The sequence below is a fragment of the Cherax quadricarinatus genome, chromosome 78 (genome assembly GCF_038502225.1).
Source record: "Cherax quadricarinatus isolate ZL_2023a chromosome 78, ASM3850222v1, whole genome shotgun sequence".
Taxonomy (NCBI): Eukaryota; Metazoa; Arthropoda; class Malacostraca; order Decapoda; family Parastacidae; genus Cherax; species Cherax quadricarinatus.
In genome coordinates, this window is record NC_091369.1 from 17,955,546 (window position 1) to 17,982,948 (window position 27,403).

The following is a 27,403-nucleotide window of genomic DNA, read 5'->3' on the forward strand; positions in this document are numbered from 1 at the left end:
GACCAGTTCTATGTGATGTTGTATGTTAGTGGGCCAATACTGTGTTCTATGTGATGTTGTATGTTAGCGGACCAGTACTGTGATGTTGTATGTCAGTGGACTAGTACTGTGATGTTGTATGTCAGTGGACCAGTACTGTGATGTTAAATGTCAGTGGACCAATAATGTGATCTATATGGTGTTATACGTCAATGGACCAGTACTGTGTTCTATGTGATGTTGTACGTCAGTGGACCAGTACTGTGATCTATATGATGTTGTACGTCAATGGACCAGTACTGTGTTCTATGTGATGTTGTACGTCAGTGGACCAGTATTGTGTTCTATGTGATGTTGTACGTCAGTGGACCAGTATTGTGTTCTATGTGATGTTGTATGTCTGTGGACCAGTATTGTGTTCTATGTGATGTTGTACGTCAGTGGACCAGTATTGTGTTCTATGTGATGTTGTACGTCAGTGGACCAGTATTGTGTTCTATGTGATGTTGTATGTCAGTGGACCAGTATTGTGTTCTATGTGATGTTGTATGTCTGTGGACCAGTATTGTGTTCTATGTGATGTACGTCAGTGGACCAGTATTGTGTTCTATGTGATGTTGTACGTCAGTGGACCAGTATTGTGTTCTATGTGATGTTGTATGTCTGTGGACCAGTATTGTGTTCTATGTGATGTTGTACGTCAGTGGACCAGTATTGTGTTCTATGTGATGTTGTACGTCAGTGGACCAGTATTGTGTTCTATGTGATGTTGTACGTCAGTGGACCAGCATTGTGTTCTATGTGATGTTGTACGTCAGTGGACCAGTATTGTGTTCTATGTGATGTTGTATGTCAGTGGACCAGTATTGTGTTCTATGTGATGTTGTATGTCTGTGGACCAGTATTGTGTTCTATGTGATGTTGTATGTCTGTGGACCAGTATTGTGTTCTATGTGATGTTGTATGTCAGTGGACCAGTACTGTGTTCTATGTGATGTTGTACGTCAGTGGACCAGTACTGTGTTCTATGTGATGTTGTATGTCAGTGGACCAGTATTGTGTTCTATGTGATGTTGTATGTCTGTGGACCAGTATTGTGTTCTATGTGATGTTGTATGTCTGTGGACCAGTATTGTGTTCTATGTGATGTTGTATGTCAGTGGACCAGTATTGTGTTCTATGTGATGTTGTATGTCTGTGGACCAGTATTGTGTTCTATGTGATGTTGTATGTCAGTGGACCAGTATTGTGTTCTATGTGATGTTGTATGTCTGTGGACCAGTATTGTGTTCTATGTGATGTTGTACGTCAGTGGACCAGTACTGTGTTCTATGTGATGTTGTACGTCAGTGGACCAGTACTGTGTTCTAGGTAATACTGTATGTCAGTTTACCAGTACTGTGTTGTAGGTAATACTGTATGTCAGTTTACCAGTACTGTATTCTAGGTAATACTGTATGTCAGTTTACCAGTACTGTGTTGTAGGTAATACTGTATGTCAGTTTACCAGTACTGTGTTGTAGGTAATACTGTATGTCAGTTTACCAGTACTGTGTTGTAGGTAATACTGTATGTCAGTTTACCAGTACTGTGTTGTAGGTAATACTGTATGTCAGTTTACCAGTACTGTGTTCTAGGTAATACTGTATGTCAGTTTACCAGTACTGTGTTGTAGGTAATACTGTATGTCAGTTTACCAGTACTGTATTCTAGGTAATACTGTATGTCAGTTTACCAGTACTGTGTTCTAGGTAATACTGTATGTCAGTTTACCAGTACTGTGTTCTAGGTAATACTGTATGTCAGTTTACCAGTACTGTATTCTAGGTAATACTGTATGTCAGTTTACCAGTACTGTGTTCTAGGTAATACTGTATGTCAGTTTACCAGTACTGTGTTCTAGGTAATATTGTATGTCAGTTTACCAGTACTGTATTCTAGGTAATACTGTATGTCAGTTTACCAGTACTGTGTTCTAGGTAATACTGTATGTCAGTTTACCAGTACTGTGTTCTAGGTAATATTGTATGTCAGTTTACCAGTACTGTATTCTAGGTAATACTGTATGTCAGTTTACCAGACTGTGGTGTATAAATGGAAAACAGGAATAAATGAAAGGGGATGTAAATAGCGTGCTGAAAATATCTAGCCAAGACAGGACTCGCAGCAATGGTTTTAAATTTGAAAAATTCTGATTCAGGAAGGATATATGAAAGCACTGGTTTGGTAATAGAGTTGTGGATGATTGGAACAAACTCCCGAGTACAGTTATAGAAGCCGAAACGTTGTGTAGTTTTAAAAACTGGTTAGATAAATACGTGAGTGGGTGTGGGTGGGTGTGAGCTGGATCTGACTAGCCTGTGCTACTAGGTCTGATACCGTGCTCCTTCCTTAAGTGGATGTGACCTGACTGGGTGGGTCATTGGTCTAATGCGGGGGGTGACATGGACCTGTCTCGCATGGGCCAGTAGGCATGTTGCAGTGTTCCTTCTTCGTTATGTTCTTATGTTCTAATGTTAGTGGAGCGACACGTAAAATTCTGTATTGATTATCATATTTATTTATTAAATTTTTTACATATTTTTTATATTTAGTAAAAAAATTCTATATAATATGATATAAACTTATTAAATTCAATAACAGTGTTTTAAATTATTATTTGTTTCATATTTATTTTCAAATGAAAGTTACATCGTAAGTAGATAAAAAAATATCTAATCATTATTAGCCAAGAAAGTTATGTCTCATTATTCTAAGATAATAAAATAAAAGGTCAATCTAGGTTAGCTAAAACATATCTAAACAATCTTTAAATTAATATTTATTGTTATTTTTAAAAATTCCTGGTAAAGAAAATTAATAGAGACAGACATAAGATATAAGACCAACCTTCTTTCTCTTTTTCTCAATGCACGTGCACAGGGAAGCTCTCCTACAAGACAGCCCTGGACGTGACCATGTACGTGAAGAATGAGAAGGAAATGTTGCCCTTCATTTCCCTCTCTAGCAACTTAGAGCTTATGGAGAAGATTATTAAGGAGACTCCCGTGTATGACAGCTTCAAGGTAGGTATACCCACGCGTAGTCTGCACGATATATATATATATACATATACATATATATATATATATATATATATATATATATATATATATATATATATATATATATATATATATATATATATATATATATATATATATATATATGTCGTGCCGAATATGTAAAACTGGTCAATTAGCAAGAACTCGTTTAAAATTAAGTCCTTTCTAAAATTTTCTCTTATACGTTTAAAGATATAAACTGGGTTGCTTGAATGTGCGTGGATGTAGTGAGGATGACAAGAAACAGATGATTGCTGATGTTATAAATGAAAAGAAGTTGGATCTCCTGGCCCTAAGCGAAACAAAGCTGAAGGGGGTAGGGGAGTTTCGGTGGAGGGAAATAAATGGGATTAAATCTGGAGTATCTGAGAGAGTTAGAGCTAAGGAAGGGGTAGCAATAATGTTGAAGGATCAGTTATGGAAGGAGAAAAGACAATATGAATGTGTAAATTCAAGGATTATGTGGATTAAAGTAAAGGTTGGATGCGAAAAGTGGGTCATAATAAGCGTGTATGCACCTGGAGAAGAGAGGAATGTAGAGTAGAGAGAGAGATTTTAGGAGATGTTAAGTGAATGTATAGGAACCTTTGAACCAAGTGAGAGAGTAATTGTGGTAGGGGACCTGAATGCTAAAGTAGGAGAAACTTTTAGAGAGGGTGTGGTAGGTAAGTTTCGGGTGCCAGGTGTAAATGATAATGGGAGCCCTTTGATTGACTTTGTTAGAAAGGGGTTTAATTATAGGTAATATATATTTTAAGAAAAAGAGTATAAATAAGTATACAAGATATGATGTAGGGCGAAATGACAGTAGTTTGTTGGATTATGTATTGGTAGATAAAAGACTGTTGAGTAGACTTCAGGATGTACATGTTTATAGAGGGGCCACAGATATATCAGATCACTTTTTAGTTGTAGCTACACTGAGAGTAAAAGGTAGATGGGATACAAGGAGAATAGAAGCATCAGGGAAGAGAGAGGTGGAGGTTTAGCATAGGCAATGGGGTCGAAGAGGTATTGGGTAGGTTTAAAAATGTAGTGTTAAGAGATAAGATAAGATTTCCTTCGGATTTTTAACAGTTTGTGGTTACAGGAAAGTGGGTGCGGGAGGGAAGAGGAGCGATTGGTGGAATGATGATGTAAAGAGAGTAGTAAGGGAGAAAAAGTTAGCATATGAGAAGTTTTTACAAAGTAGAAGTGATGCAAGGAGGGAAGAGTATATGGAGAAAAAGAGAGAGGTTAAGAGAGTGGTTAAGCAATGTAAAAAGAGAGCAAATGAGAGAGTGGGTGAGATGTTATCAACAAATTTTGTTGAAAATAAGAAAAAGTTTTGGAGTGAGATTAACAAGTTAAGGAAGCCTAGAGAACAAATGGATTTGTCAGTTAAAAATAGGAGAGGAGAGTTATTAAATGGAGAGTTAGAGGTATTGGGAAGATGGAGGGAATATTTTGAGGAATTGTTAAATGTTGATGAAGATAGGGAAGCTGTGATTTCGTGTATAGGGCAAGGAGGAATAACATCTTGTAGGAGTGAGGAAGAGCCAGTTGTGAGTGTGGGGGAAGTTCGTGAGGCAGTAGGTAAAATGAAAGGGGGTAAGGCAGCCGGGATTGATGGGATAAAGATAGAAATGTTAAAAGCAGGTGGGGATATAGTTTTGGAGTGGTTGGTGCAATTATTTAATAAATGTATGGAAGAGGGTAAGGTACCTAGGGATTGGCAGAGAGCATGCATAGTTCCTTTGTATAAAGGCAAAGGGGACAAAAGAGAGTGCAAAAATTATAGGGGGATAAGTCTGTTGAGTATACCTGGTAAAGTGTATGGTAGAGTTATTATTGAAAGAATTAAGAGTAAGACGGAGAATAGGATAGCAGATGAACAAGGAGGCTTTAGGAAAGGTAGGGGGTGTGTGGACCAGGTGTTTACAGTGAAACATATAAGTGAACAGTATTTAGATAAGGCTAAAGAGGTTTTTGTGGCATTTATGGATTTGGAAAAGGCGTATGACAGGGTGGATAGGGGGGCAATGTGGCAGATGTTGCAGGTGTATGGTGTAGGAGGTAGGTTACTGAAAGCAGTGAAGAGTTTTTACGAGGATAGTGAGGCTCAAGTTAGAGTATGTAGGAAAGAGGGAGATTATTTCCCAGTAAAAGTAGGCCTTAGACAAGGATGTGTGATGTCACCGTGGTTGTTTAATATATTTATAGATGGGGTTGTAAGAGAAGTAAATGCGAGGGTCTTGGCAAGAGGCGTGGAGTTAAAAGATAAAGAATCACACATAAAGTGGGAGTTGTCACAGTTGCTCTTTGCTGATGACACTGTGCTCTTGGGAGATTCTGAAGAGAAGTTGCAGAGATTGGTGGATGAATTTGGTAGGGTGTGCAAAAGAAGAAAATTAAAAGTGAATACAGGAAAGAGTAAGGTTATGAGGATAACAAAAAGATTAGGTGATGAAAGATTGGATATCAGATTGGAGGGAGAGAGTATGGAGGAGGTGAATGTATTCAGATATTTGGGAGTGGACGTGTCAGCGGATGGGTCTATGAAAGATGAGGTGAATCATAGAATTGATGAGGGGAAAAGGGTGAGTGGTGCACTTAGGAGTCTGTGGAGACAAAGAACTTTGTCCTTGGAGGCAAAGAGGGGAATGTATGAGAGTATAGTTTTACCAACGCTCTTATATGGGTGTGAAGCATGGGTGATGAATGTTGCAGCGAGGAGAAGGCTGGAGGCAGTGGAGATGTCATGTCTGAGGGCAATGTGTGGTGTGAATATAATGCAGAGAATTCGTAGTTTGGAAGTTAGGAGGAGGTGCGGGATTACCAAAACTGTTGTCCAGAGGGCTGAGGAAGGGTTGTTGAGGTGGTTCGGACATGTAGAGAGAATGGAGCGAAACAGAATGACTTCAAGAGTGTATCAGTCTGTAGTGGAAGGAAGGCGGGGTAGGGGTCGGCCTAGGAAAGGTTGGAGGGAGGGGGTAAAGGAGGTTTTGTGTGCGAGGGGCTTGGACTTCCAGCAGGCATGCGTGAGCGTGTTTGATAGGAGTGAATGGAGACAAATGGTTTTTAATACTTGACGTGCTGTTGGAGTGTGAGCAAAGTAACATTTATGAAGGGGTTCAGGGAAACCGGCAGGCCGGACTTGAGTCCTGGAGATGGGAAGTACAGTGCCTGCACTCTGAAGGAGGGGTGTTAATGTTGCAGTTTAAAAACTGTAGTGTAAAGCACCCTTCTGGCAAGACAGTGATGGAGTGAATGATGGTGAAAGTTTTTCTTTTTCGGGCCACCCTGCCTTGGTGGGAATCGGCCAGTGTGATAATAAAAAAAAAAAAATAAATATATATATGCTTGTACATGCAACTGTAGTGTGACCTAAATGTAAGGAGAATATATATATATGAGACAGAAAAATATATATATATATATATATATATATATATATATATGCATATATATATATATATAGTAGGTTGGTATACAGCATATACCCATAGGTACTACCGTCCTGCCAAGTGAGTGTAAAACAGAAACCTGTAATTGTTTTACATGATGGTAGGATTGCTGGTGTCTTTTTTCTGTCTCATAAACATGCAAGATTTCAGGTACGTCTTGCTACTTCTACTTACACTTAGGTCACACTACACATACATGTACAAGCATATATATACACACCCCTCTGGGTTTTCTTCTATTTTCTTTCTAGTTCTTGTTCTTGTTTATTTCCTCTTATCTCCATGGGGAAGTGGAACAGAATTCTTCCTCCGTAAGCCATGCGTGTTGTAAGAGGCGACTAAAATGCCGGGAGCAAGGGGCTAGTAACCCCTTCTCCTGTATAAATTACTAAATTTAAAAAGAGAAACTTTCGTTTTTCTTTTTGGGCCACCCTGCCTTGGTGGGATACGGCCGGTTACGTATAAGTCAAAATTTTAGAAAGGACTTATATATATAGTTTTTCCTATATATATATATATATATATATATATATATATATATATATATATATATATATATATATATATATATATATATATATATATATATATATATATATATATATATATATATATATATATATATATATATATATATATATATATATATATATATATATATATACATATATCATCCACATATACATACATACACACACACACACAAACACACACTCACACACACACACACACACACACACACACACACACACACACACACACTCACACACACACACACACACACACACTCACACACACACACACACACACACACACACACACACACACTCACACACACACACACACACACACACACACACACACACACACACACACACACACACACACACACACACACACACACACACACACACACACACACACACACACACACACACACACACACACACACACTCACACACACACACACACACACATGATGTATAACCCACCACAGAACTGCAGGAGGCCAAGAGAGGAGTACGAAGAAAACAACAGGGTGATGGTGGACACACTGGCTGAGGTGGCAAGAAGAGCTCACTCGAGCAGAGCAAAGTTACTGGTAATGGGCGATTTCAACCACAGGGAGATCGACTGGGAAAACCTGGAGCCACATGGGGTTCCCGAAACATGGAGAGCCAAGATGATGGATGTGGTACTTGAAAACCTCATGCATCAACATGTCAGGGACACAACCAGAGAGGGGAGGATGAGCCAGCAAGACTGGATCTTGTGTTCACCCTGAGCAGTTCAGACATTGAGGACATCCAACAAAGTGCAAGGAGGCAGAGGAAAGTTTTGTTCCCAAGGGAAACGGAAATAATAGGAAGACCAAAACGAGTCCTTGGTTTACCCGAAGGTGTAGGGAGGCAAAAACTAAGTGCAACAGAGAATGGAAAAGGTACAGGAGGCATAGGACCCAGGAAAACAAGGAGATTAGTAGAAGAGCCAGAAACGAGTATGCACAGATAAGGAGGGAGGCCCAGCGACAGTATGAAAACGACATAGCATCGAAAGTCAAATCTGACCCGAAACTGCTGTATAGCCACATTAGGAGGAAGACAACAGTCAAGGACCAGGTGATAAGGCTGAGGAAAGAAGGTGGAGAACTCACAAGAAACGATCAAGAGGTATGTGAGGAGCTCAACACGAGATTTAAGGAAGTATTTACAGTAGAGACAGGAAGGACTCTGGGGGGACAGACCAGATGGGGACACCAGCAAGGAATACACCAACAAGTGTTGGACGACATACATACAGATGAGGAGGAGGTGAAGAAACTGCTAAGGGACATCGATACCTCAAAGGCAATGGGACCAGACAACATCTCCCCGTGGGTCCTTAGAGAGGGAGCAGATATGTTGTGCGTGCCACTTACCACAATCTTCAACACATCCCTGGAAACTGGGCAACTACCTGAGGTATGGAAGACGGCAAATGTAGTTCCCATTTTTAAAAAAGGAGACAGAAAAGAGGCACTAAACTATAGACCTGTGTCATTGACGTGTATAGTATGCAAAATTATGGAGAAGATTATCAGGAGGAGAGTGGTGGAGCACCTGGAACGGAACAGGAGTATAAATGCCAACCAGCACGGATTCACGGAAGGCAAATCCTGTGTCACAAACCTTCTGGAGTTTTATGATAAAATAACAGAAGTAAGACAAGAGAGAGAGGGGTGGGTTGATTGCATCTTCTTGGACTGCAAGAAGGCCTTTGACACAGTTCCTCACAAGAGATTAGTGCAGAAGCTAGAGCATCAGGCGCATATAACAGGAAGGGCACTGCAATGGATCAGAGAATACCTGACAGGGAGGCAACAACGAGTCATGGTACGTAATGATGTATCACAGTGGGCACCTGTGACGAGCGGGGTCCCACAGGGGTCGGTCCTAGGACCAGTGCTATTTTTGGTATATGTGAACGACATGACGGAAGGGTTAGACTCAGAAGTGTCCCTGTTTGCAGATGATGTGAAGTTAATGAGGAGAATTAAATCTGATGAGGACCAGGCAGGACTTCAAAGAGACCTGGACAGACTGGACACCTGGTCCAGCAAATGGCTTCTCGAATTTAATCCTGCCAAATGCAAAGTCATGAAGATGGGGGAGGGGCACAGAAGACCACAGACAGAGTATAGGCTAGGTGGCCAAAGACTGCAAACCTCACTCAAGGAGAAAGATCTTGGGGTGAGTATAACACCGAGCATGTCTCCGGAAGCACACATCAATCAGATAACTGCTGCAGCATATGGGCGCCTGGCAAACCTGAGAACAGCATTCCGATACCTTAGTAAGGAATCATTCAAGACACTGTACACCGTGTATGTCAGGCCCATACTGGAGTATGCAGCACCTGTTTGGAACCCGCACTTGATAAAGCACGTCAAGAAACTAGAGAAAGTACAAAGGTTTGCGACAAGGTTAGTTCCAGAGCTAAGGGGAATGTCCTATGAGGAAAGATTAAGGGAAATCGGCCTGACCACACTGGAGGACAGGAGGGTCAGGGGAGACATGATAACGACATATAAAATACTGCGTGGAATAGACAAGGTGGACAAAGACAGGATGTTCCAGGGAGGGGACACAGAAACAAGAGGCCACAATTGGAAGTTGAAGACACAAATGAGTCAGAGAGATAGTAGGAAGTATTTCTTCAGTCATAGAGTTGTAAGGCAGTGGAATAGCCTAGAAAATGACGTAGTGGAGGCAGGAACCATACACAGTTTTAAGACGAGGTTTGATAAAGCTCATGGAGCGGGGAGAGAGAGGGCCTAGTAGCAACCGGTGAAGAGGCGGGGCCAGGAGCTAGGACTCGACCCCTGCAACCACAAATAGGTGAGTACAAATAGGTGAGTACACACACACACACACACACACACACACACACACACACACACACACACACACACACACACACACACACACACACACACACACACACACACACACACACACACACACACACACACACACACACACACACACACAGCATATGACAGGGTGGATAGAGGGGCAATGTGGCAGATGTATGATATAGGACGTAGGTTACTGAAAACAGTGAAGAGTTTTTACGAGGATAGTGAGGCTCAGGTTAGAGTATGTAGGAGAGAGGGAGATTATTTCCCAGTAAAAGTAGGCCTTAGACAAGGATGTGTGATGTCACCGTGGTTGTTCAATATATTTATAGATGGGCAGCTAGAACTATGCTCTGAAAAACGTCATACTGGCAACCAAGATCATCTACCTGACCCATAGTCAGGTTATCCCAACTTAGCCCACCCAGGTAATTTTTCAGTCCCATGAAATCATCCAAGCGAAAGTCAGGGACAGAGATTTGATTGCAGTTTTCTGGGTAATTCCATGATATATTGAAACTAAGTGATTTATGATCACTTTCCCCAAGCTCATCATTAACCTCAAGATTATTAATTAATGATTCTTTGTTGGCAAAAACCAAGTCAAGCAGATTGTTTCCTCTAGTTGGTTCTGTCACAAACTGTTATAAAAAGCAATCCTGAACCGCATCAAGAAAGTCACTAGACTCAAGATTTCCTGTCATATTGTTCCAATCAATTTTCTAAAGTTAAAATCTCCAATTATCACAACATTTTTATATCTAGATGCCTTATGAATTTCGTCCCATAACAGCTTACTGCACTCCCTATCAAGGCTTGGGGGCCTATAAATCACACCCAGAATTAATTTGTCACGATCCTCGAGAAACTGTAGCCAAACAGATTCTGTGTTCGATTTTTCTAATCTTACATCATTTCTAAGACAATTTAAATTTTCTCTGACATTCATCGCCACTCTACCACCCTTCCTGTTGACCCTATCAGTGTGGAATAATTTATAACCCTGTATGTTGCATTCAGAAGGCATTTCTCTATCTTTCAGGTTGAACCAGGTCTCTGTTATACCAATAATATCTATATTACCTACACTTACAAGCAATCTTAGCTCATCTATCTTATTTCTTAGACTCCTACTATTTGTATAGTAAATCTTAAGGGAGCTAGTCACTCGTTGCCCTCTGTTATCTCTCTTTGTTTGTTGATCAATTGATTTGCCATTACTAGCAACTTTATTTTGAATATTGTCTTTTAAACATATCCCTGAAGTATACTGGTAATAACTGCTGTTTTTAACCATAATACTGCAGCCTGATTGTTTCCCACAAATACCCATGCCTCCATAATCTATCAGCTTAAATTCCTAGACAAATCATCAATTACCCTCTCAATCGAATTGGCTAATGCAACCACTCCATCCCCAGAGAGATGAACCCCATTCCTTGCATACATATCACGTTTGGCAAAGAATATGTCCCAGTTATCAATGAATGGGATTGCAATTTCCTTGCAGTACCTGTCTAGCCAGCAATTTATACCAATTGCCCTAGACATCCATTCATTGCCCATTCTCTTTCTAGGCAAGCTGCTACATATGACTGGGATCCCTCCCTTAGACCTAACTACTTCTATGGCTGACCTGTACTTATCCAGCAGCTCCTCTCTCCTGACCTTCCCAATGTCATTACCCCCAGCACTAAGACAGATAATGGGCTTGCTCCCATTACCTGACATAATATTATCCAACCTGCTGACTATGTCACCAACACCAGCTCCAGGAAGTCACACCCTCTGTCTGACCATTCTGTCTATGTTACAAAAAGAATGGTCCATATATCTTACCTGAGAATCGATTTCCAACCTTCACATCTTCTCTGTTAACCCCCCTCGTCTTCCTTCTTCCTGAACTGTGAACCACTTCCCACTTAAAGCGGTTGCCACTATTACTGCTGGTGACCATTTCCTCCTTACCAGCTAAATCCTTCTCACAATCACTCCCAGACTCATCTAGGCGAAGCTTCAGCCTCCTATTTTCCTGCTGAAGAAGTAGAATCTCCTTCTTCAACACTTTAACCTGAGATTCTAAAACACTACAACAAGCCATGGTGCTTGGTAACACCCCACACTAACTCTCAGAGCTTAGGACAGGTATGACCGCAGGTGACCACTGACCTCGGCGACACATGTGCAACTCTGACTCACGAAATTGTAATGACACGATTAGGCAAATAGGAAGGATTGTCTGGAAACCATACCATGGACGGGGATAGAACCCTCGATCAGAGAGTCTCAGATTTGTGGTCACTCCATGCTACTATGGTGTAGTATAGGAGCCTTTGAACCAAGTGAGAGAGTAATTGTGGTAGAGGACCTGAATGCTAAAGTAGGAGAAACTTTTAGAGAGGGTGTGGTAGGTAAGTTTGGGGTGCCAGGTGTAAATGATAATGGGAGCCCTTTGATTGAACTTTGTATAGAAAGGGGTTTAGTTATAGGTAATACATATTTTAAGAAAAAGAGGATAAATAAGTATACACGATATGATGTAGGGCGAAATGACAGTAGTTTGTTGGATTATGTATTGGTAGATAAAAGACTGTTGAGTAGACTTCAGGATGTACATGTTTATAGAGGGGCCACAGATATATCAGATCACTTTCTAGTTGTAGCTACACTGAGAGTAAAAGGTAGATGGGATACAAGGAGAATAGAAGCATCAGGGAAGAGAGAGGTGAAGGTTTATAAACTAAAAGAGGAGGCAGTTAGGGTAAGATATAAACAGCTATTGGAGGATAGATGGGCTAATGAGAGCATAGGCAATGGGGTCGAAGAGGTATGGGGTAGGTTTAAAAATGTAGTGTTAGAGTGTTCAGCAGAAGTTTGTGGTTACAGGAAAGTGGGTGCAGGAGGGAAGAGGAGTGATTGGTGGAATGATGATGTAAAGAGAGTAGTAAGGGAGAAAAAGTTAGCATATGAGAAGTTTTTACAAAGTAGAAGTGATGCAAGGAGGGAAGAGTATATGGAGAAAAAGAGAGAGGTTAAGAGAGTGGTGAAGCAATGTAAAAAGAGAGCAAATGAGAGAGTGGGTGAGATGTTATCAACAAATTTTGTTGAAAATAAGAAAAAGTTTTGGAGTGAGATTAACAAGTTAAGAAAGCCTAGAGAACAAATGGATTTGTCAGTTAAAAATAGGAGAGGAGAGTTATTAAATGGAGAGTTAGAGGTATTGGGAAGATGGAGGGAATATTTTGATTAATTGTTAAATGTTGATGAAGATAGGGAAGCTGTGATTTCGTGTATAGGGCAAGGAGGAATAACATCTTGTAGGAGTGAGGAAGAGCCAGTTGTGAGTGTGGGGGAAGTTCGTGAGGCAGTAGGTAAAATGAAAGGGGGTAAGGCAGCCGGGATTGATGGGATAAAGATAGAAATGTTAAAAGCAGGTGGGGATATAGTTTTGGAGTGGTTGGTGCAATTATTTAATAAATGTATGGAAGAGGGTAAGGTACCTAGGGATTGGCAGAGAGCATGCATAGTTCCTTTGTATAAAGGCAAAGGGGATAAAAGAGAGTGCAAAAATTATAGGGGGATAAGTCTGTTGAGTGTACCTGGTAAAGTGTATGGTAGAGTTATAATTGAAAGAATTAAGAGTAAGACGGAGAATAGGATAGCAGATGAACAAGGAGGCTTTAGGAAAGGTAGGGGGTGTGTGGACCAGGTGTTTACAGTGAAACATATAAGTGAACAGTATTTAGATAAGGCTAAAGAGGTCTTTGTGGCATTTATGGATTTGGAAAAGGCGTATGACAGGGTGGATAGGGGGGCAATGTGGCAGATGTTGCAAGTGTATGGTGTAGGAGGTAGGTTACTGAAAGCAGTGAAGAGTTTTTACGAGGATAGTGAGGCTCAAGTTAGAGTATGTAGGAAAGAGGGAAATTTTTTTCCCAGTAAAAGTAGGCCTTAGACAAGGATGTGTGATGTCACCGTGGTTGTTTAATATATTTATAGATGGGGTTGTAAGAGAAGTAAATGCGAGGGTCTTGGCAAGAGGCGTGGAGTTAAAAGATAAAGAATCACACACAAAGTGGGAGTTGTCACAGCTGCTGTTTGCTGATGACACTGTGCTCTTGGGAGATTCTGAAGAGAAGCTGCAGAGATTGGTGGATGAATTTGGTAGGGTGTGCAAAAGAAGAAAATTAAAGGTGAATACAGGAAAGAGTAAGGTTATGAGGATAACAAAAAGATTAGGTGATGAAAGATTGGATATCAGATTGGAGGGAGAGAGTATGGAGGAGGTGAATGTATTCAGATATTTGGGAGTGGACGTGTCAGCGGATGGGTCTATGAAAGATGAGGTGAATCATAGAATTGATGAGGGAAAAAGAGTGAGTGGTGCACTTAGGAGTCTGTGGAGACAAAGAACTTTGTCCTTGGAGGCAAAGAGGGGAATGTATGAGAGTATAGTTTTACCAACGCTCTTATATGGGTGTGAAGCGTGGGTGATGAATGTTGCAGCGAGGAGAAGGCTGGAGGCAGTGGAGATGTCATGTCTGAGGGCAATGTGTGGTGTGAATATAATGCAGAGAATTCGTAGTTTGGAAGTTAGGAGGAGGTGCGGGATTACCAAAACTGTTGTCCAGAGGGCTGAGGAAGGGTTGTTGAGGTGGTTCGGACATGTAGAGTTCTTTCAACAAACAGGCCGTATCCCACCAAGGCAGGGTGGCCCAAAAAGAAAAACAAAAGTTTCTCTTTTTAAATTTAGTAATTTATGCAGGAGAAGGGGTTACTAGCCCCTTGCTCCCGGCATTTTAGCCGCCTCTTACAACACGCATGGCTTACGGAGGAAGAATTCTGTTCCACTTCCCCATGGAGATAAGAGGAAATAAACAAGAACAAGAACTAGAAAGAAAATAGCAGAAAACCCAGAGGGGTGTGTATATATATGCTTGTACATGTATGTGTAGTGTGACCTAAGTGTAAGTAGAAGTAGCAAGACGTACCTGAAATCTTGCATGTTTATGAGACAGAAAAAAGGACACCAGCAATCCTACCATCATGTAAAACAATTACAGGTTTTTGTTTTACACTCACTTGGCAGGACGGTAGTACCTCCCTGGGCGGTTGCTGTATATACCAACCTACTATATATATATATATATATATATATATATATATATATATATATATATATATATATATATATATATATATATTTTTTTTTTTCAACAAGTCGGCCGTCTCCCACCGAGGCAGGGTGACCCAAAAAAGAAAGAAAATCCCCAAAAAGAAAATACTTTCATCATCATTCAACACTTTCACCACACTCACACATTATCACTGTTTTTGCAGAGGTGCTCAGAATACAACAGTTTAGAAGCATATACGTATAAAGATACACAACATATCCCTCCAAACTGCCAATATCCCAAACCCCTCCTTTAAAGTGCAGGCATTGTACTTCCCATTTCCAGGACTCAAGTCCGACTATATGAAAATAACCGGTTTCCCTGAATCCCTTCACTAAATATTACCCTGCTCACACTCCAACAGATCGTCAGGTCCCAAGTATCATTCGTCTCCATTCACTCCTATCTAACACGCTCATGCACGCTTGCTGGAAGTCCAAGCCCCTCGCCCACAAAACCTCCTTTACCCCCTCTTTCCAACCCTTTCGAGGACGACCCCTACCCCTCCTTCCTTCCCCTATAGATTTATATGCTTTCCATGTCATTCTACTTTGATCCATTCTCTCTAAATGACCAAACCACCTCAACAACCCCTCTTCTGCCCTCTGACTAATGCTTTTATTAACTCCACACCTTCTCCTAATTTCCACACTCCGAATTTTCTGCATAATATTTACACCACACATTGCCCTTAGACAGGACATCTCCACTGCCTCCAACCGTCTCCTCGCTGCTGCATTTACCACCCAAGCTTCACATCCATATAAGAGTGTTGGTACTACTATACTTTCATACATTCCCTTCTTTGCCTCCATAGATAACGTTTTTTGACTCCACATATACCTCAACGCACCACTCACCTTTTTTCCCTCATCAATTCTATGATTAACCTCATCCTTCATAAATCCATCCGCCGACACGTCAACTCCCAAGTATCTGAAAACATTCACTTCTTCCATACTCCTCCTCCCCAATTTGATATCCAATTTTTCTTTATCTAAATCATTTGATACCCTCATCACCTTACTCTTTTCTATGTTCACTTTCAACTTTCTACCTTTACACACATTCTCAAACTCATCCACTAACCTTTGCAATTTTTCTTTAGAATCTCCCATAAGCACAGTATCATCAGCAAAAAGTAACTGTGTCAATTCCCATTTTGAATTTGATTCCCCATAATTTAATCCCACCCCTCTCCCGAACACCCTAGCATTTACTTCTTTTACAACCCCATCTATAAATATATTAAACAACCATGGTGACATTACACATCCCTGTCTAAGACCTACTTTTACCGGGAAGTAGTCTCCCTCTCTTCTACACACCCTAACCTGAGCCTCACTATCCTCATAAAAGCTCTTTACAGCATTTAGTAACTTACCACCTATTCCATATACTTGCAACATCTGCCACATTGCTCCTCTATCCACTCTATCATATGCCTTTTCTAAATCCATAAATGCAATAAAAACTTCCCTACCTTTATCTAAATACTGTTCACATATATGCTTCAATGTAAACACTTGATCTACACATCCCCTACCCACTCTGAAGCCTCCCTGCTCATCCGCAATCCTACATTCTGTCTTACCTCTAATTCTTTCAATTATAACCCTACCGTATACTTTTCCTGGTATACTCAGTAAACTTATTCCTCTATAATTTTTACAATCTCTTTTGTCCCCTTTCCCTTTATATAAAGGGACTATACATGCTCTCCGCCAATCCCTAGGTACCTTCCCCTCTTTCATACATTTATTAAACAAAAGTACCAACCACTCCAACACTATATCCCCCCCTGCTTTTAACATTTCTGTCATGATCCCATCAGTTCCAGCTGCTTTACCCCCTTTCATTCTACGTAATGCCTCACGTACCTCCACCACACTTACATTCTGCTCTTCTTCACTCCTAAAAGATGGTATACCTCCCTGGCCAGTGCATGAAATTACCGCCTCCCTTTCTTCCTCAACATTTAAAAGTTCCTCAAAATATTCTCGCCATCTACCTAATACCTCCCTCTCCCCATCTACTAACTCCCCTACTCTGTTTTTAACTGACAAATCCATACTTTCCCTAGGCTTTCTTAACTTGTTTAACTCACTCCAAAATTTTTTCTTATTTTCATTAAAATTTCTTGACAGTGCCTCTCCCACTCTTTCATCTGCTCTCCTTTTGCACTCTCTCACCACTCTCTTCACCTTTCTTTTACTCTCCATATACTCTGCTCTTCTTATAACACTTCTGCTTTGTAAAAACCTCTCATAAGCTACCTTTTTCTCTTTTATCACACCCTTTACTTCATCATTCCACCAATCACTCCTCTTTCCTCCTGCCCCCACCCTCCTATAACCACAAACTTCTGCCCCACATTCTAATACTGCATTTTTAAAACTATTCCAACCCTCTTCAACCCCCCCCACTACTCATCTTTGCACTAGCCCACCTTTCTGCCAATAGTCGCTTATATCTCGCCCGAACTTCCTCCTCCCTTAGTTTATACACTTTCACCTCCCTCTTACTTGTTGTTGCCACCTTCCTCTTTTCCCATCTACCTCTTACTCTAACTGTAGCTACAACTAAATAATGATCCGATATATTAGTTGCCCCTCTATAAACATGTACATCCTGTAGCCTACCCATCAACCTTTTATCCACCAATACATAATCTAACAAACTACTTTCATTACGTGCTACATCATACTTTGTATATTTATTTATCTCCCCACGCATTCACTCAACATTTCCCAGAATCTCTCTCTCTCCTCTACACTTCTCTCTTCTCCAGGTGCATATATATATATATATATATATATATTATATATATATATATATATATATATATATATATATATATATATATATATATATATATATATATATATATATATATATATATGTATATATATTACAAAAAGTCAAAGATAAACGGGCATACTTGCACCTACATCTTAGCTAAACAACATAAACGAATCATTTCCTCGCCTCTTTCCTACAGAAGTACGCGCTGTCGCTTTTGGTGCCCCTTTACATCACACTGGAACTCGACAATGAGGAGAGCATGCTAAAGATGCAAAAGGAACATGCTCAGTTGACAAACTGGATCTGCAGACTGGGCCACTCTGACTGTGTGCACCTTGCCACCAGCCTCTACAGACAGTGGATGAAAACACCCAACTTGATTGAGTGAGACTTTTTTTTATTTAGGTATCGCCGTCTGTGGAGAACCCATTATTGTTATGAGTATATGGTAAGAGAGTATCGAGAAGGCATCGGAAGATTTTGGTTAAATGACGAAAGCCTCCAATGAGAGGGTCTTCATGCAACTAATTCGCAGGTCGTGAGAAATGTTCCCATTTATCTTGCCAAAAAAAATCACCATTCCTTACGCCTAATGTGGATGAAGACTTTTTTCTTCCTCTTCTTTGTTTTCCCAATTTGGGTTTAAAATTTTTTTTTTTTTTTTATTTCTCTCATCCTATTAAAGTTGTGATACGTTGGGTTGTTTGTGCTTCGTATGGATCTTATTTGCCAATTTAATAATTAATTTAGAGGAATATCTTGAGCATTAATAGACTGAACTACACCAAACTAATTACTTATTTTATCAGTTAAACATGATTCTCAAGAAAATCCAAAGCATGTATACCGTTTTGAAATAATGAAAAACTAATAATACTGTATCAAAAATTCCTTAAGATAATAACTTACAATTTGCCATGTGGGCAACTTATATATATATATATATATATATATATATATATATATATATATATATATATATATATATATATTTATATATATATATATATATATATATATATATATATGTCGTGCCGAATATGTAAAACCGGTCATTTAGCAAGAACTCATTTAAAATTAAGCCCTTTCTAAAATTTTCTCTTATACGTGTAAAGATATATTTTTTTCATTAATGTTTATGTAAAAAATTTTAATTTTGCTCCAAAAGAATCTTAGAAAACTTACCTAACCTTATTATAACAAGAACAATTTATTTTACCCTAACCCAACTAAATATATTTTAGATACGTTTACAATAATTTAATACTAAACAAACAAAATCAAATATATTTTTTTCGTTAGGTTCAGAATGATTTTGGCGAAATTATTGCATACACAAATTTTCACTTGTCCTGTATGGCAAGATGAGCGTTGCTATTTAAGCCAAGATCGTAAGTTCTGCCTATTCGGCACGATATATATATATATATATATATATATATATATATATATATATATATATATATATATATATATATATATAAATGTATGTAGGTATATATATATATATCGGTCCACTGCAGGACTCGAACCTGCAAACTCTGCATCAGAGTTCACAGTATTTTATCCACAACGATAGACTCCAGATAAGTGTGGGCACCTAGCCGGAGATAGACGATGTTTCCCCATACCCTGAACTACCAGGTTTGTTTTCAGTTGTCTCATGAAATCCTGCCACATGCAACGAACAACGAAAGAGATTTGAAATGCTTAACAAATCACAATCAGGCGTTGTGGTTAAAGTACCGTGTGCTCTGTTGCAGAGTTCACAGGTTCGAGTCCTGCGTGGATATAGAGACAATGTTTGTAAATAATCTCGTTTGTCTGCGAATTGTTAAGCATTTCAAATGTCTTTCGTTGATCACTGCGTGTGACAGGATTTGATGAAATAATTCTGTAAACAATCCTGGTGCTCCGGTGTATGGGGAAAACATAGTCTAGCTACGACTAGGCGCCCATACTTATCTGGAGTCTGACTTTGTGGATAAAATACTATGTACTATGTTACAGAATTTGCAGGTACGAGTCCTGCTATTGATTTTTTTAACTAAGATTTTTTGCTTTTAAATCTTGGAAAAATCTTTTAAAGCTTTTTTGTTTTTTGAGGAACAGACATAGTCGTGCATAGTTACAAAAAAATGCAGAATTTACAGCTTCTTGCCTGCAGAGCGAGATTCACTGGTAAGCTTCCAAATTGGTTTAACGTATTTTGTGATCTTATTAATAAGTGGTAAGACATCTTATATCCGTGTGTCAGTCGACTATTGTAGTTAGCAAACTAGGGATACGGAGTCAACATTACCAAAGAAAACAACGTAATTGTCTTGACGGTAACGAATGCTTGGGTTAGAATATTTAAGAATAATAAATAGCCTACAAAACACTATGTTTCACTTAATAATATTCTAGAGAACATAGATCTGTCAGTTCCTAAGGAAATTATAGTTACAGTTATTCAGTTAGAAAGAATAGCTAGGAATTAGGCATTTCCTACTGCTATGTAATTCTTAGTTATTATTTCTAATCGAATAACTGCAACTGAAATTTCCTTCTAATATCTGTATACTTGGAGAGGGTTACGGGGATCAATGCCCCCCGCGGACCGGTCTGTGATCTGGCCTCTCGGTGCATCAGGGCCTGATCAACCAGGCCGTTACTGCTGGTCGAACGTAGACTGACATACGATCCACATCCCGGCTTGTCAGGTACTGACTTTAGATGCCTGTCCAGGGCCTTCTTAAAGACAGACAGGGGTCTCTTGGTAATCCCCCGTATGTATACTGAGTTGCAGTTGAACATTCTTGGGCCCTTGACACTTATTGCGTTGTCTCTTAGCGTGCTCGTATCGCCCCTGCTTTTCATTGGGAGGATGTTGCACCGTTTGCCGAGTCTTTTGCTTTCGTAAGGAGTGATTCTCGTGTGCAAATTTGGAACTAATTCCTCTAGGATTTTCCAAATGTAGATTTTCATGTATCTTTGTCACCTGCGTTCCAAGGAGTACAAACCAAGAAACTTCAACCTTTCCCAGTACTTAAGGTGTTTTATCGCACCTATGTGTGCCGTGAAGGTTCTCTGTACATTTTCCAGGTCAGCAATTTCACCTGCCTTGAAAGGCGCTGTTAGTGTGCAGCAATATTCCAGCCTAGATATAACAAGCGATCTGTATAGAGTCATCATGGGCTTGGCATTCCTAGCTTACAAGGTCCTCATTATCCATCCTATCATTTTTATAGCAGATGCGGTAGATACATTATTGTGGTCTTTGAAAGTGAGACCCTCTGACATTATCACTCCCACGTCCTTCACATTAGTTTTTCGCTCTATTGTGAGATTGGAATATGTTTTATACTCCGATATAGTTTTAATTTCCTAAAGTTCTCCATATCACAGCAATTGAAATTTCTGTTCATTGAATTTCATATCGTTTTCTGCGGCCCATTTAAAGATCTGGTGGATGTCCGCCTGGACAGATCCATGTTCTCTGGTATATTATTAAATAAACCAGAGTTTAGGGGGATAAACTGTTCTTGAAAAATTCTAAGCCAAACACTTGATATAATCACAACAGTTACCCTCTTTCCTTCGCTATTGTTCAAACATTGTTGGACTTTACTTAACCCAGGTGCTCTTTTTTTACAGAAATAATTGGATGTTGATGGAAATCGTTCTACTTACTTTGTTAACAGAATGTTACAGAATAAAATTAGGTAGGATCAGTTAATGTTATTAAAAGTTTAGATGAGGTCTTAATTTGTCCAAATTGCCATATTTATGTGCAGGCTGTAAGTATTGCTAAAATTAGAATAAAGCATTTATTTTATTAATGAAATTTTTTTGACTTCAAATGCAGCGTTTTTAATAAGAGGTAACAGGAGGTTTGCCTCAGAATTTGTTTTGGACTTCGAACACTTTAATAGAAATCATAATTGAGTTTTAGTTTTTTTTATATAAACCAGCTATTAATAAAGGTCATCACATATATATAGAAACTTATGAGCTATACAAACCAGCTATTAATAATGGTCATCACATATATATATAGAAACTTATCAACTATATAAACCAGCTATTAATAATGGTCATCACACATATATATAGAAACTTATCAACTATATAAACCAGCTATTAATAATGGTCATCACACATATATATAGAAACTTATCAACTATAAGCTATTAATAATGAAACTTATCATCACACATCACATATATATAGAAACTTATCAACTATAAGTGAGATTTCCTTAAATCCTTCCCGCTTGGCTTAGAATGTTTGTCTCAAGGCTTCAGCTGTTCTTGTGGTCTAAGTGAAAGTGTTCGTTGCTGAGCGTACATATATCACCGATTCGGCTGCAGTCAGCCTTCGGACTATCTCTACTTCTTGAGTCCTTTGAGTAACGTAACTAATCACTTTTTCACACACAATCTGACTATTTTAAGCAACATCACAGTGCGTGTCTGTCAAGCTGCGACCCCATAAAGGATACTGTTGCAAGATAACTTCATGGTGTCCCAGTTAGGTTAGTTAGGTAAGGTTCGTCAGGAAACAGGACAAATGTTTCCTGACGCGGGTCTTAGTCAGATGATGACCCGCCTTTGGAGCTTTTGGTCATCTGACCGAGGCCTTCCGCTGGCTTACCGGTCCACCCCCTTTAAAAATTATGGTCATTTATAACCATTGTCTGTCTTTGGTGTCCCAGTCTCTGGTGCAAGTCACTCACTGGGCACCAACCTGCTTCTATGAGTTTAGGGTTAAATTTGTATCTTGTTTCCATATATTTTAAAGAAATACCTACGTTATTTAATAAAAAAAATACTTATTAATTAAATTTACATACTCTTAATAGTTTTAAACACAAGAACTTCTGCTGTTTATTGTACATTAAAGATGAAAAGAAAGTATTTATAACTTAGCAACTTTTTTTGTATTCCTAACAAGTTGCAACTGTCCCCTCGTCTTTTTTTCCTGGGGTTTTGAATTACTTTTAATTATGAAATAGTTTGTCACTAATCTGAGACTGTGACTATCAGTATTTTATTCACTAATAGCAACTTAAAGACTCAGTCTTAGATGGTAGACGTGAATACCCATATATAGCTTAGTTAATCTCATGTAAATTATTACTAGGATATATATTGTTGTGCATAATATTCTGTACACCAACACCCACATTATAACCAGCGGTTGTTACTGTTGTTATACATATTAAAAGAGTTAGATTGGCTTAGGTGAAGTCTGTAAGAGGTTCAACCTCCTGTAATGTAATCTTTTTCTTAAAAAAAATAGCTTTAGGATTTTGTTACAATATTCTTTTTGATATTTGCAGAAGTGTGACACATGAGGTGAGGGGGATCGTATATTGCACAGCCATTGCCAACGGCGGAAAGAAGGAGTGGCAGTTTGCCTGGCAACGATATTTCCAGACCAAAGATGACAAACACAAGGACCAGATTATACTGGCACTCAGCTGCAGCAAAGACCCCTGGGTCAAGGCTGGGTAAGTCTTACTAAAGGAGTTGGTAATGAGTGGAGCTAATACAAAAATGGCTTATTGTAGCAAATCTGATAACTAGAGGAAATATTCAACTCTCTTTTACCAGCCGATGATGCAATGAAGAGATGGTAATACTCCATCAGTTTAATAATGAGATACAACTTTGGAAAGGTTTTTAATATCACTCATACCAGTTTTAATGCATATTACATTATATGTTGCAGTGTATGAGTATTTATTCTTTTCTGCACTTGCTTGTATGCATTTATTTCTGTTTTTTTCTCTCTCGGTTTGGTTTATAAAACAATCCCAGACAACCAGTTTGAAGTCTATTATGCTAAACGAACAATAAGTTCAAAGTAAGTTTAAAAGACTTTAAATGCTGATGTATAAAAGTTTTTTAATTCCAATGGAATGGGAAACCTCAGTTTGTTTGCTAAGTTAGATTATTATTATTATTATTATAATCAAGGGGAAGCGCTAAACCCGGAGGATTATACAGCGCCTGGGGGGGATGTGGAAGGCATTCAGGCTTAATTCGGGGAACTGGAGCACAGATCCAATTTCCTAAATCAAGAGCCCCTCACCAACATCAAGGAACCTTCCTTGAGGGGTTGCTAAGTTAGAGCCTCTGCTGAGGAACCTGGATGTATATAGACCACTGCATCATTAGAGACAAGCATCACACATCAACACATCCTCTTAGCTCCCATAAAAATCTATAAAGAGTTCCTACATATGGTTTGCAGCAAATTTCTGGGTTAGGTTAGGTTGTCCTCTATCAATTAAAAAAATATAAATAATTATAACATATTACAACGGAAAAAAATATAAATATAAGATACATGCGATAAAAAAATTCTACTGCGCGAACAGTTAAGTTTCTCTGATTAAGATATCTTCATCAGTCACCCATTATTTCGCTGTATTTACAGCAGTGAAAGAATGTGTGTGATGCAGAGGATAGGTTACATATATCCCATAACCACAGCCTCCTGTTCCTCAAAGCACTCAAGAAGCATGATACGAGGTGAGGTATAAATTTACAGTTTTCTATTCATAATACTTCTCTGAATAGCAGAGAAAACGGTTACCACAACGGAAAATAGAATCTCTTCTAAATCAAAGCTAGTCAACTCACTGCTGATCTCAGCATATAAAAATAACTGTTGCCAAATCAATGTGGCAAAATGTAAAGATAACTGTATATTTTTCAGTTGCTGCGTGATGCGAGAAAGATACTTTCCATATTCCATATTCCCAGTCTTCTGTAAGAGATACTCACTAGTATCATAACATATATATACGGATTTTTAAACCCTGAACAGTAAAGAGAGCTGCAGCTCAACTACCTTATGAGATTTAGAAAATGTACCTCCATCTACCCAAGAGGTCATGCAGCTGATGATTATTACTTTCATTATACCCAGGAACTATAACTGAACACATTGATGAAGTAAAAGTTCATTTATATGTATATAATTTTGTGTGTATGTGAGTATGGCTGTGGTGCTGGTCGTTTAAGCGTTGAAGCGCTTGTTTCGGAGGATTGTTGACTTTAGTGCTGCCCACCACCCTCTCACACTACAAACTCTGGCTTAGTAGGTGATTTGCTGAGCTATAAATCTCAGGTAGCCACTTGACTTCCCGGCTCGCTGACAGTCGTGAGTATTTATTCCACTGTGCGTTTATTGTGTTTGTTTTTCTCGTCTATCTTTAATTTAAAGTCTTCAGCTCATCGAGCGACTGGACCACGTCATGATAGTAACTGCTGTGTGTGTTATTCTCCCACAGCCCGAATGCTTTGAGCAAGGCAATGAAACCTTATGGGATTTGGCAGTAATTCTATGAACTATTCTTCATTTTTTACGTTTTGTTATGGTAGAAATTAGCCTCATGTATGTGTAACTTTGCCATTCTGGAAGCGGTGCTTCTTCTCTGTCTACTCGTCACCTCTAAGTGTCTAAGATATCAGCCAACTGGGTTCACTCTTACATTAATATTTCACTCGGATCTGCGCCGGTGTCATGCGCTCCTAATTAAGGCACAGGACCGATTCTTCTGCTTCTTTCTTCTGTATCTATTCTGTTTACATCACACTGGAGGGTTCAGATCAGATTACCATATCACTGGCTGCTCTAAATCTCTAGGATGTACTTGTGTTTTAGCTTTGATTCATTGTCAGTTTATGTCCTACTTCTTCACTGGTTTATTTTCAGTTACCGTTTGTAATATTTCATGTTTGTGTATTTTATATCTGAGTCTAGAAATTTAAACAGAGCCTCGACTTATTTACTCTAGAATTGATAATGCTCAGCAAAAATTCGTCTAAAACAAAGGCTTGCTTTCATTACGTATCTTGACACTCACTTAACAATTTGTTCTCCCCAGTCACCACAGAAAATTTACTTTATTCCCTGAAGAAGGGATTATAGTGAGCTCTGTTGTGACTCATACTGCTGGTGGCATATGAGTGAAACGCTGCTTCAACCCTCGTGCAGTTCGAAGGTTTTATATATAATAAATTAAGGATGTTACTATCTCTCTCAGATATCTGTACATCACCTTCTCTTCGGAAGTGAAGTTAAGAGAAAGCGACGCTTTCGAAGTGTACAGCTCCATGGCGGCGAGCGACCCAGGACAGGATGCAGCCTGGTCCTTCCTCCTCCAAAACTGGGATACCGTGACTGAAGTGTGAGTGACCTATTGAACTATTTGGTAAATCTTCACTCAGTCTTTAAAACAGCTTTTCTTCGTTGCTATTATCTTCAAAATTTTCAAGTTTATCCTTACCGAAAAGTTGGCAGTGGTGTTCCGCAGGCATTCGCTTGGTCCTCCACTCTGTTCTTAATTTTCACTAATGTTCATCACACTAAATTCCCTACAACTTACTTTTATGCTGGTAAATACAGTCTGATTTTTGTTTACTCATGAACCATGTCCTGAAGCTCTCACTTTCTCACTTTCCCACTCAAGTTTTTTTTTTCATGACTGTTATGAATTTCATTCAAAGTTGAGGGAGCTCCTGAAACTTTTCCTGATTTCCGGTTTAAGTTACAGTGTTTCTGTTTAATATTTAAATATTTAACAATGTCTTCAAACCTTACAGAATATGCTGTTTTTTGCCAGTTCTTCACCAGTTCCTCCCAGGAGTGCCTCTCAGGAGTACCTCCCAAGAGTGCCACCCAGGAGTGCCTCCCAGGAGTGCTTCCTAGGAGGGCCTCCCTTGGGTGTCTCCCTGTAGTGAAATCCTGTAGTTTACTTGGAAAGCGCTTCGGGGGCCAACACCCCCTACGGCCGGTCTGAGACCAGGCCTCGGGGTGGATCAGGGTCTGATCAACCAGGTTACTGCTGGCCCCACGTAAACCGAAGTACGAATCATAACCTGGCTGATCAGGTACTAATTTTAGGTGCCTGTCCAGCACCTTCTTGAAGACACACATGGGTCTATTGGTAATCCCCTTTATGTATGTTGGGAGGCAGTTGAACAGTCTTGGGCCCATGAGTGCCTCTCAGAAGTGCCTCCCTGGAGTGACTCCCAGGAGTGCCTCCAAGGAGTGCTTCCCAGGAGTGTTTCCCAGGAGTGCTTCACATGAGTGCCTCCTTGGAGTGCCTCCCAGAATTGCACCCTAGGAATACCTCCAAGGAGTGCCTCCCAGGAGTACCTCTCAGAGGTGCCTCCGCGAGAGCTTACCAAAAGTGCCTCTCTGGAGTGTCTAACTGGAGTGATTCCTTGGAGTTTCTCCCTGGAGTGCCTCCCAAAAGTTCATCCTAGGAGTACCTCCCAGGAGTGCTTTCCACGAGTGTCTCCCAGAAGTGCACCCTCGGAGTACCTCCCAGGAGTGCCTCCCAGGAATACCTTCAAGAGGTGCCTCCCAAAAGTACGCCCTAGGAATGACTCTCAGAAGTGCACCCTAGGAGTACCTCCCAGGAGTGCCTCCCAGGAATACCTTCAAGAGGTGCCTCCCAAAAGCACTCCCTAGGAATGACTCTCAGAAGTG

General features: G+C 39.6%; 2 protein-coding genes across 2 annotated transcripts in view; one reads left to right on the forward strand and one right to left on the reverse strand.

Moving 5' to 3' along the window:
* Positions 1 to 27,403, reverse strand: part of LOC128701482 (inactive hydroxysteroid dehydrogenase-like protein 1) — a 375,829-nt gene that overhangs the window by 257,069 nt on the left and 91,357 nt on the right. The window lies entirely within an intron of this gene.
* Positions 1 to 27,403, forward strand: part of LOC128701496 (uncharacterized) — a 186,708-nt gene that overhangs the window by 158,963 nt on the left and 342 nt on the right. Inside the window, exons 13-16 of the mRNA XM_070101522.1 lie at positions 2,902 to 3,044; positions 18,105 to 18,292; positions 23,235 to 23,405; positions 25,953 to 26,096. Of these exons, the coding sequence (XP_069957623.1) occupies positions 2,902 to 3,044; positions 18,105 to 18,292; positions 23,235 to 23,405; positions 25,953 to 26,096 (646 nt within the window). The remainder of the gene's footprint in view (positions 1 to 2,901; positions 3,045 to 18,104; positions 18,293 to 23,234; positions 23,406 to 25,952; positions 26,097 to 27,403) is intronic.